Genomic DNA, 12,621 nt, shown 5'->3' on the forward strand with positions numbered 1-12,621 from the left:
CGATATGCATATAAACACTTACACAGTCCTTCGTAGTTAGATTTTGAAAAGCCTACCCTTAAAATACATAAAAGTAGCATCGCTGTGCTGCACCTCCATAGCAGGAAACAAATCCTACTCACTCATCCACAAACAGAAATTGTCAAACACGTGCTGGAGGGGAGATGCGAGTGTTGGGTCGCTAAGTGCTCTGCTCCCTCCCCCCTGTTTCTCCATCGCCAACCCTCCCTTTCCTTCCTCCCCCTTGTTCACCTTGTCTGTTCTCGCTTTTATTGTTGCGTCAGAGCCAAAGCGAGGCAGCCACGAGAGAAGCATGCCGGGGGAGAGCGCTCACAGATCCGTCCCTGCCAACGAGCATCCAGGACAGGGAGAGAATGACACCGGGCTTCCTGGACCAGGTAGGACCTCTGGAGCTTATGGGAATTCTGACAAGGACATTACAAAGATTGTCAATACAATGGAAGACTGGGATTTGAACAGAAGGACTGTGCTATTTCTTATAAGCTCCTTCTGCAGCTTTTAGGCAGTGATGCACTTGCATGATCTTAGTCATTCGACCACATGGAGCCCCACATGACTTAGTCCGTTGCCAACTTCGTCATGTTTTTCTTGCTTCTCTAGCCATTCTGCACCCCTCCCCGCCCTAACCATGCCCTCGGCCCATTGCCTCATCTGCTGCTCCAATGCCTCCATGTCTTCATGCGCATGCAGCCTCATCCCCATCCTTCATGCAGTTTTTTGAACTGTCAGATGTGCGCACTAATTTGGATCCACCCTCCCACATTGACTGCCTTTGCTGGATCATGACACAGCAACATTGCAAAAATGACACAGACGCGCACACGTTGACACACACTCCACCATCAGCAGCAATAACAACAGTGTTCTTGACAGCTGGATGCTAAAACTTTGGGACTACTATGGCAATTCCCTCACAAATGTTACCGTGTATTTGGTAGATATTGTGATCACCAGAAAATTGGAATAAATCAATCTTACTGTGTAGCACCGCAATGTTCAGATACAGGTACAGCATCATGGAATCCCAGTATTCTGTAAATATGTGAATGATAATGGTGCTTGGTACATTGCTGTCACATATTAATGTGCAAGCAAATGTTATTTCCTGTTCACAACTCTGACTACTTCCATGTTTTCCCTTCTTGAAACGTAACACAGCTATTTCCTGAAAACTGTACCTATTTGCATTCTTTTGGCGTTACCTAGGCGAGGTGAATCGTAAAGTATGAACTCATGGGCTGCCACTGACCACGATAGAATGGATCGATGTATGTCACTGTCAATGGTAGTCAAAGAGTTAATTGAGACCCTTTCACAAACATATCCTGGTAAATTCCAGTGTAAGGTGACAAGGGATTTACTCCTGTCATTGCTTTCCTGCATGTAGAGCTACATCGGGCAGGAATGACGCGGGTTGGACACTTTCACAGATCCCGTGTTGTCCACTGGCACTCTCTGTGCGGGGAGGGCTGCTGGCGTGATTTTATAACCCGGACATTACGTGATTTTTGGTCGACAGCGGCTGTCACAATGTTGGTCAAATCGTGTTTTGTAACAGAGCCTGTTGTGGGAGATTTCCCAATGTCGTAACTGCAGCCAATTCAAGCTCATCAAGACTATTTAAGAACAGGCGATCCAAGAGAAGGGTGCCGAGATATTAACTCGCTGGGCGCCATTCGATACCTCTGCCGCCCTTGTTTTGAAATGAAAATGGTTGTGCTGGTATTTGAGTGAATTTCTTTTCTTGTCTTATCGGCTCTCTGCCTACCGCTTAGGTTAGTATTATTGATCCCCGTCGACCTGTTGTAACTGACCCATTGTGTTATTCCCCCTTTTCCACGATCACGTCTTTTTGTTTGTATTTAAAGGGCAACTGAAGAGCTTTTCGGATTTTGCTCTTGAGTGTTTTACTCAGTTGAATTGTATTAAATGCATCATTCGCGGTCTCAAAAAGTCACATTAAAAAAAATAATAATAATTGACCGCGTAGTTTTTGAGTTATGGCCAGAGCAACACCATAGCAACGAGGGACGCGCCGTCCTGCCGACCGCTACCTTATGACATAACTTCCAGGAAGCTTCGCCACCACTCTGAACACGGAAATATAGCACCATGCTATCCTCGCCATATAATGCAAACATTTTCTGGGTTTTACTCGCGGGATTCGTCATGCCATCTCGATGTGTAGCGATGAATTGCACACAGGAAGACTCGAGACTCTAGGAGTGGTCCAAAAAAACGTCTCCTGCAAAGGTTTGGACCGTTTTTGTGAGCATGCATACAGGTCTCCAATCGGCTCATTGTTTTCATCATTTCAGCCACAACAGCTTTGAAAACCTACAACAATGCAACCTTGGTTTTACAAATACGTAAGTTGAGATCCTTAATGGCTTGTATGATTCTAAAATGTAATGCACTTCTGGTGATAAACGAGGGGGACTCCTACTGCCTGTTTGTTGAAGTGCGACATTTTTTTGTTGCTTTTGCCCTGTCATAAGTAGATAGGTTTGCTGACAGGTCTACTCATGTGATTTTATGACTATATCAATAGGTATTATGTAAATTCAAATGTTACCAGCACCAAATAGGTCCTTGGCTCATTGTTTTTTGGCCTGTCACAGGGTAAATATAAAGCCTATATATTAAACAATCCTCTGCCAGGCCCTAATGTATCAAATACATCTCAATAAAACAATAACTATTATACTTCAACATCAAGGTCTCCCTATTTGAAGAGGGAACAATAGCATCAAATAGATGCTGCTTTGACTGCGGCATTATTATTTGATCACCAAGAAATTATTATTAAATTAAAATTAGGATTCATCCAATATTTTCATGCTGCTGTGATTTTTTTTTCTCCAGGAAGCCAAACATAAAAAATTAAGCGGTTGCAAAAAAAAAGCGTTGCAAGTCAGTCGCCACCCAGTTTCCCAAAATCAAGAGAGAGTGGGTCGAGTCATATGATGACCCAAGTGATGCAGTGTCCAGCGATGACGACTGAAGAGATCCTATGAGGCCTGCCATCTTCCATCTGCGACATCAGATGATGATGACTTAGGAGAAATAAATGTAGCAAATTTTGATGAGCTGAAATCATAAACTAGTCATATATACAGTACACATTTTAAAAAGAAAAATCTACCTTCACATTTTAATGATAATGCATTATCTTTGTATAGAGAACACTTAATGCTACAGAAAAGAGTAAATACATATTTCCCACTGCCACTTTCATTTTTCAATGTTGCGCTAGTCCGTTGTTATCCTAACTTTGTGTTGCTTACTAAATTTATGTTCTTTGATGTGTGCCATTGTGTGTTTGGTATAACTTAGTTTATATGTTGTGTCACAATCTGACAGCGAAAGCTGATGCTGATCCAACATAAATCTGGTATCATTTATTATTGTGGCCTATAGAATTTTTTTCAGAATGTAATATAATTACAATATATTATATACCAATAGAATACATTAAACAGTCAACAAAATGTGTCAATGTTGTTTACAATTTATGGTTTTATTTTTTTAAATGTAATTCATGCCCCTGTCAGTGCTTCAGCCTCCTTAAGTTTGGCTCGCACGTCTGGGATCTCTTGACGACACAGGTATACTCTTGGAAGGGTAATTACTTGACGATTTACAGCAACACCTGGAAAATAAAATCGTTTTGTCATTTATTTTGAAAAATCAATAACATATCATTCATTTAGCCACATTTGGGCTACCTTTACCATATCTAGATCAGTAGGAGCTGTCCCATTACCTAATATCCAGTTTTAGCTATGTGGAGAGCGTGGAAAAATATACAAGCATGTAATCGCATTCTCTCTAATAAAAAAAAAAATCACGATGCTGGATTTAGGCTTACCACTCACTCTCCCGTTCGTGACGTGTCGAGCTGTCAATTAGCGTCATGATGCCATCTGCTGTGTCAAGTAAATTGCCGTCATCTGACGCTTCAGGTTAAAACATGTAGGGATTAATTGTAGTTCATCTTTCCTGGGAGCCTTTGCCATCAGTAGCATCATGAAAGAGCGACCCTGAATGGTTACCTTTGGTGGAAATATCACTGACATCGTTGTTGCTGCTATGCTAGCTGTGGGTAGTCTTCTGTTGCCTACATCACACTTCCGGGTTTGCGAAGGGACCATTAACGGAGTGCAAAAAAACAACAAAAAAACGCAAATTATCCTTGCAATTACGTGTTGATAATGTCATGGTTGTTTTGACGAACTTGTCCAAAGTTTATATTCATAAAATTACACGAAAATCCGGAAAGGTCTTCAGTTGCCCTTTAATAAACCCTTGAACGCATCCCTCCATTGTTTTCTGTTTTGAGGTACAACCTTGTTTCTGCAGTTGCAGACCCTAACATCGGCAACAAAATAAACCACACATTTCTAAAGATGGATGATGCACACTCTTCCTTGGCTCTACAATCCAGTAGCAATTTATTTTGTTATGTTTTTAGTTTAATGTTGTTATTTTCAGCTTGCAATGTAGATAATTGCGATGTATGTTTACTGCCTTTCGTTTTACTGCGAAGAAAGAGCAAAGTGACGATCGGCCCGCCATGATATTTACGTCACCAGCCATCGTGCTGTGACCCGGGAATTTTAATGCTTGCTTTCACATGTGCCTTGTCCCAGGAGAGTCCCGGTCGTGATACTAAGATGCAACCCACCAAATGTCCGCGGAATCTCTGTGTCAGTCGACCCGGGAAATTGCTTTCCATTTAAATCCCGAGATTTTAATGGTGTTCTGGTGTATGTGAAAGGGGCTTTGGTGTCAAGTATGTAGTTAAAATAATACCGGATAACGGATAACGGATGAATGTTCTCCAAATGGCACTAAGAGCAATATCATATAGAAAATTGGAACTGATGGGAAATGTGTACAATCGTAGAAAAAATTCGGTTTTCCTACAACACTGCAAGTCTCTCATACTGTATGTGAATTGCCCAATAATCACTGATTTTTTGATTTTTTGCAATTTTGGGGTATGTTTATTGTTTTGGGATAGTTCCTGTTTGTTTGAATCAAAGGTTGATCAAATCTGACAAGCTGATTTTATGGGATATGGTAAGATAGAGCACAATCCATGTCAAGTGAATGGAGTGCTTTATGTCATGCTTTACACAGGTATGAGATGAAAGCTCTGAGGAATATGCTCCAAACAACACTGCCTAGGTTGCAAGTTTGTTCGTTCTTACACCTTTTCCCTAAGAATATTACACTATCTTTAAGGTTATCCATCTTTAACTATTATTGGTCGCAAAAAATGAATAAAGAAAATATTTTTAAGCTCAATGGCATTACATATAGTTAATACTTGATTATCCCCTTACATGCACAATCCTTCACTGAATACATTTGAATGCATTAATGAGTGAATGTGCAGTGATTGCTTTTATTTTGTTTTTTTCTTTGCCTAAGCACTAGCTGACTCTGCTCAGGCCCGTCATGAAGGCACTGCAGCCTTAGTGACGCTGCTCCACATATTGTTCCACTGTCTTTCCCCCAAAGGAGCCGCACACAGCTATTTAAGAGACTGAAGCTGAGATATGGCAACTAACATTTCAAACATTAGTATGGAGGGCATTCATTCTGTCCTATGTCATGTTTCATTGGGCTGATTGATCACGTTTCGTGCATGTTTATTAGCAGGAGATCACTCTCATTAGAGCCAAGTCTCCATGGCATGACTCAGCTTGCACACAAACACCCTTTAGTTTATTGTTGGGGTGGAGTTCAAGCAGAGATGGTAAGTGCTGATGCTTGCACCCGTCACAGCCATGAGCAGCCCTCAGGAAGCAAGCTGACAATGATAACTGGCAGAGTGACTGTGTGTGTGACAGTGGCTGGCACAGAGCTGTGCCACTTTTGTGTCGAAGTGGCCAATCAGCATGCAGATTGAGGTCATGGTAGAGACGGCCTAGTTAAAATGAAGTCTCTGTTCCCTCTGTGTTACAGAGAGGGGACTTGCATCACATCCACTTGGGATATTTTAAATTAATAGTCAATTGTATTCCTAAAACTAAACAATTGATACAGAAATATGGCTCTTTTTTGTGTTTGGACAACAAGAATTTCCGAACTATAAGCCGCTATTTTTTCCTCCCGCTTTGAGCGCTGCGTTTTATAGTTCAATGTGGCTTATTTATGGATTTTTACAGGCTTATACGTGACATGTATTTCGGCGTAAATATTCCAAAATACTAGCAAGACATCTATAGTTTATATAGTCCAGTCATATATGTAAACAAATACAGTTTTCTTGTCGAATTTGGATTGTGCTGCTTATAGTTTGTGTGCCGCTGGACTCATCAGTTAACAGTTATCATCAAAGATCAAACCTGTTCCCTACAAATGTTAATGTATGCTTTCTGTAATGTTATGTAGCAATAAACAAGTGAAAAGTTTCAGTCACAGCCTTAAATATGTAAAGCGATTTTTTTTTTCCAGGTAAAAGCAGACACCCGTCCACAGCTTCTACACCCAGTGACAGTGGCTCCTCCATTTCTGACAGTGGTTCAAGCCCTTCTCCCAGCACTCCCCAGAAACTGCTACTGTCACACACTTCTCCATTTGGACCCAGACTATTTCATGCAACACCCAACTCCACCGGGACTCCAAGACCTCAACCTGAAGGGTCTGACCATCGGCACAACCTGTCAAGATTGTCTGGAAAATTAGGTGGTCATGGACCTTGTGGCCGCCTTGTCCCTGTTAAAATGGAGAGAATCAAAGTCAGTGTTAGGCCTGTAAGATATACTATGTTACTGTCCCATCCAAAGATGGGAGATATTAATATGTGTTTGATGCCCTCAGGTCCTGACTGGTTCTGAAGTGGAGAGTGATTATCCAGAGCCACAGACCATGGACACAAGGGTGGTGATGGGCCAAGAGACATTCCTCAAACCATCAGAAATCTTGAAAGGGACACACTGTGGACAGGCTAACCCCTCATCTGTCATGAAAAGCTCGGCTGAAACTCAGACAAAAGCAAACAAGGCTCAGATTGAAGTGAGTGATGAAAAGTGCAAAATTGTAATTCTGAACAAAGAAGATAAGAACACAGAGCCTGATTTACCCTCAACTCTGCACATTTCCCCTGGAATCAATCTTGCATTACCCTCTCCCGTACCTTCCTCATGTCTGGGTCATGTCACAGATGACGACAATTTGATAAAAAAAGATGAGGGTCAAAGCCTTTCTAATGTTGAAGTGCCTTCCCAGTCTGTCCGTGAGCAGGCCTGTCCAGTAACTTTGTCCTTTTCTGAGCCAACTTATTCTGTCGATCCACTCCGAGTAGGTGTGCCCTCATCCCTTGACCCTGACTTGTATTATACCGCCCCTTCCACTCCAATCAAGATGGTGTCACACTCCTCACATCTTAAACATCATTCATATCCAGGCTCTCCTGCTTTTGTTCACTCGCCAGGCTTACCCTCAGACAGTGACGACCTCTGCTCCCCTGTAACCTCCCCTTCTGGCTCTTACATGACAGCTGAGGGAGGAAGCTGGACCTCCTCCTACGCATCTTCCAACTCCCCTTCCACTTCTCCTAACATGCTGCTTGCAGATGACACACAGGAGGCCCGGGCTTGTTTTGTGAGCTCCTTGTCTGAGATTGGAGATGAAGTTGGTGAGGACAAGTTGCGCACAAGTCCAGAGCATGAGGGGGAGAGAGTAGGGGAGTTATATATTAACACCTCTGATAATATAATTAATCCACGACTTGGGGTAACCGATGCAACAATACTTGAAGAAGAGGAGGCTCAACTTGATGACAATGAAGCCAAGATTTTGAGAGAAAGTTGTCGTCCTCATTGGGTTACTGAGCATACGCCACCACCAAGGAGTAGTAGCAGCCATACTAGTGACTCTCAGGAGGATGGTGGAGAGTCTGAGAGTTCTCTCTGTCCGCTGGAGGAGACCAGTGCAGGGAAGGGAGAGCACTCCAGATCCATTCATGCTATTCTCGATCTGCAACTAGACCCATGTTTATCCGAGGTCAATTACGGACAAACAGTTAATCAACCAGCGAAAAAGACCTCAGCTGTCACTCCTGATTTAGCCACATCCAACCGTAGTCCTGATTCACCAGTTGCTCACCTGGATTCTTTCTGTCATGAAGCCTATGGTAGACTCGGCCCCAGTTCTTTTATGTTTCCTCAGGCAGCTTATGCAGAGAATTTACCAGATGAAGAAAGGATGATCCCTGTCTCTCTTATCCCATTTCCTCCTCACACAAGCCTTATTTTCAATGCTGATTCTTTTGAAATCACCCTCTTTCCCACAGAAGATGACAATGACATAGTTATGGATAGAAATTCAGGCAAGGATGTCGATGCATATGCTGCAGGTGAGGAAGAAGCAGATGTTGAAGATGATGATGAAGAAGATGACGATGACTATGCTTATGATGATGTCAATGGTAATAAATCTGTGGAAGGTGGGCATGATGAGGACGATGAGGATGATTATGATGATAATGACTTTCCTGACATTGGTGAGGCAGTTGAGGAAGCTAAGGTGGAGTTGAAAGTGGTTGAAGAGGAAGAAGATGAAGAAGAGCAAGATGATGAAGAGGGGGAATATGTCAGGAAAGTAGTAGAGGGTGCTACTGATGAGGACAGCTCTGTCTCCTTTATTCATACACTGTCAGAGACATCTATAAATGAAGGTATGGATGATTTCTTCTGTTTTCAAGATGATACGGATGACTCATTAGACTCTGCCTCCTATAATGGGGAGGAAGATGAACGCCTATACAGTACTGAGAGGCATGCACAGTCACTTGAACCAACTACTGAAATGCAATCAAAATCAGAGGAAGGATATGACACTGCAGTGGGTCTATCGGTATCTTTGTCTCCAAAGCAAAGTCCAGATTTGATAGTGAATCACTTTGATAAAAGTTGTCCTTCTGCTGACATGTCTGCCGAGTCCAGTGAAATAGAACACAAATCAGCAGAAGTACCAGGCTGTTGCAATTCATTAGCTCAAGCAAAATCTGCACAAATGGATGGCATTTTTGCCAAACCATTAACAGGTTACCATCAACACGATTCCACCAGCAAAGTCAATGGGACTACGAGTAAGATAATAGGAGATTTTGTTTCTCTTGAGGAGTCCAAACCCAGTCCTTGGGATATCTCTCACAACAACCCTGATGCCCACTCATACCACTCCCCTTTTCTTGGGACACAAGCAACTACGGACCCAGACAATCCAGTTCTTCAAAAGGAATCCGCATACGTGGATGGTATGACAGATGTTAGCTTGAAACAGCCAAGTGAAGGTGCAGAAGAAGATCCCATTCCAGAAAGGGATTCATATAAATTACTCATTAATCATAGTCATTATCAGTCAGGAAGTCATGTAGCTTCAGGAACAAGTAGAATTGTATCATCAGAGTGGTCATCTAATAGACCTCCTAAACTTGAGGGAGAGGACCTGATCAAGAGGAATGTAAATGTCAGGACCGAGATACGCAGGGTTGACTGTAGAGCCTCTGATTTGGGTTCCTTGAGTTTTGATATGACCACTGCTACTAATGACTTAAATAAAGGCGTCCCTCCTCTCTCCTCTCCTAAAGATACAAGTCCCAACCCCAGTAATATCCCTATTTGTACCTCTCCTGAGGTTATTTTCGGACTTGCAGACAACTTGCCCATGACTCCTGAACATTGCTCTGCTGACTACGGCCAGGAGAACTTGAGTACTGATGAGAGGGTACTTGGTCCGTTAGGATCCCCTCACTCTCCTCTAGCCATCTCACCCAAAAGGGAAAATTCAGAAACAGACACAAGAAAAACCATTGATCCAGAAGAAAGGATTTGGTGTGATGATAAGGCTGAATTTCATTCGGGATCTGTATCTGAATTTGAAGTTTGGGGAGCAGGAGAGTCTCTGTCTTTGTCTCTGGGGAAGAAGTATGAGTTAGAGGCAGAGCGTGTACTCATGTGTGACACACAAGGCCGAAGGACACAGACTAGTGTGAATCCTCTGCTGGGAAGTGAAGCATGCCAAAAATATGACAACGCTCATGGTTATGTTCAGGAGAGAAAAGATAACAGAATAAATGGAAAAAGGCATCAGGCAGAAGATAAAGAACTGATAGCAGGTGGGACTTCTGAGTTCAACATGGTTTGTTGGAAGTCCATTGAGGAGATCTCAGAGGCTGGTGGTGGAGAGAGGAGATTCCCCCGCAATGACTTCAATGATCTAAATCATGGCAATGATGGAGATAACACAGAAATGCAAATACAAGTAACACGAATGGACTCTAATAATAATAATAATAATGACTCTACCTTTGATATACAGCTAGTAGCAATGAGTGAAGGTCTGAATGCTCTGTCAGAGGCAGATAGGCCTGAATTTGGGAGTGTCAAGGTCAGAGAATCCGTTTCTAATATTCCGCTAGAAGAGACGCCATTAATAGTTTCCATCACAATGCCTAATGACCAAGAAGAACCATTGAACGGTGCTATGAAGCAAATATCAGACAAAACACAAACACCGTCCTCAAAGGAAGGTCACTATAGCTTGCCCTTAAATAACACCTGTTTAGGCAAATCTGCATCAACCCCAAATCCAGAAAAAAGTCCAAATCAACGGACAATCACTCCAGATGCTATCACAGGATGTTTTTTACTAAATGGATCCTTCGGTTCCTTTATTCCTACCAAATCTAAATCTAATGCATCTGCACCCATTCACGGTGCAAAAAAAAGTTTGCAATCAGAACTGGATGAGACAGTGGTGGTTCCTGAAACTGGAGCTCCCCCAAAATGTAATCCCAACCATCTGATTGACAGACATGATGCACCACAGTTTACAGCTGACTCTAAAGGACAGCATAATGTGAGTTTGAACTCAGGGATAGACGAAGAAAGAAATACCAAAAGACTGACTAAGAGATGCACACAGAATGATAAAAAGAAAAAAGAAACTCCCTCTTTCCCACAGCCTACCCTGGAAGATTTTGCACATGGCTCTGCTAAGGGTGCACTTTGCCCAGAGAAAGCTGGTGCTGCTAAGAAAGGACGAAGACAGAAAAAACGAAAGGCCTTGGTCACTAGTTTGGACTGCAGCCCTGAAATTCCTGATGATGAAAAGAACTCTCTTGCTACCAAACACACTTTAATAGATGGAAGCTCAATGGCGATTGGCGGCCTTTCAAAAACTAGTAATGTTAAAAAGGCTAACAATATGTCATCAGCTCAGTTTCATGAGAAAAAGGACAAATCTGAATCACTGGTTCGAAATGAAAAATTGCAAAATAACTTGAGCCGCAACTCTGACAAACCTACTCCAGAGAACCTCAATACCGTAGAAGACATTAACCAAGATTCACACCAGGAACAAGTAGGCCTTGACAACAGAGCACAAATCCTTGACAACAGACAAGAAGTGCTTGATAACAGGCCACTGACAAATTATGGGAGAGGAATCAGAGTGGACATAAATGATAACAACATAGATGAGGATCAGAACTCACCATCTAACATGCTACTCACTTCGTTTCCTTCTTCTGCGTCGCCTGTATCCCCTTCCTCCTACATCCCTCTAGCTTTGATGGAGCCACAACATGACCTTCCAAAACCTGTGCAAGAATCCCAACCCGCACTTTTAGTCCACCAATTGCCTTGTCATGAGACACTTTACTCCACATGTCTGACAAGTCAGCAAACACTTTTTCCCCAATTTCCTCCCAATGACGAAAACACTACTATCACCCATCCTGAACTAACTGAACCCGTTCCAAACATTTCTTTACCCCCACATTCATTTGTGTCATCCCAGTCAACTCAGGACTTATCTTCAATCCCTTTACCCCACACCACCAAAAATGGTTGCCCAAAGGATGTTCACAAAGGTAAGAAGAATGACATGTTTTGTAAATAATAACCTAAAGTACAAACTATAGCTCGAAAGTCAATCAATTAGTGATCATTTCTTATATTTCCAAAAAGATTCCAGTCAAGCTGAGAGATGCACTGACAGCGAGGAGGGTTGTAGAATCTCTCCATGTGTTCAAAAAGCATCAGGAAACAAAAGTGGATCTATGGAGAAAACAGCAACAGCATCCCAACAAAAGGAAACCTACCAATTCTCTTCTCATCAGTCAACCAACAAAGAGTCACACTGTTCAGTTAACCAAAGCCACACAATTTCTGAAGACTTCAAAAACAGTTGTGAGTCTCTCATTTTTATGAAAATGCTCCATTGGAATTAACATTGTATTTGGTGTGTTACGATCAGAGTTGGGTAATAATGCGTTACATCTACTCCGTTACATTTACTTGAGTAACTTTTTGAGAAAAATGTACTTTTAAGAGTAGTTTTACTAAGTCATACTTTTTACTTTTACTTGAGTAGATTTGTGAAGAAAACCGCTACTCTTGCTCCACTACTTTGGGCTACACAAGAGTCGTTACATTTTTCCTCTTGATTCTTCATATTAGATTTATTATATATATATTTTTTGCTAACAATGTCAAGAGTAGCGCTACCAATTTCACCAATGAGACGTCATATCAATAATCACATGACTCCATTATACCAATCAGATGCAAGCTTGCC

General features: G+C 42.1%; 1 protein-coding gene across 1 annotated transcript in view; it reads left to right on the forward strand.

The window, feature by feature from the left end:
• The window catches only part of nacad (NAC alpha domain containing), an 18,944-nt gene continuing 6,323 nt past the window's right edge, over nt 1-12,621 (forward strand). The window contains exons 1-4 of the mRNA XM_057834273.1: nt 1-398; nt 6,490-6,773; nt 6,856-11,914; nt 12,012-12,233. Coding sequence (XP_057690256.1) covers nt 314-398; nt 6,490-6,773; nt 6,856-11,914; nt 12,012-12,233 — 5,650 coding nt within the window. The 5' untranslated portion in view covers nt 1-313. The remainder of the gene's footprint in view (nt 399-6,489; nt 6,774-6,855; nt 11,915-12,011; nt 12,234-12,621) is intronic.

The sequence above is a fragment of the Corythoichthys intestinalis genome, chromosome 4 (assembly GCF_030265065.1).
Source record: "Corythoichthys intestinalis isolate RoL2023-P3 chromosome 4, ASM3026506v1, whole genome shotgun sequence".
In the NCBI taxonomy this organism is placed as follows: Eukaryota; Metazoa; Chordata; class Actinopteri; order Syngnathiformes; family Syngnathidae; genus Corythoichthys; species Corythoichthys intestinalis.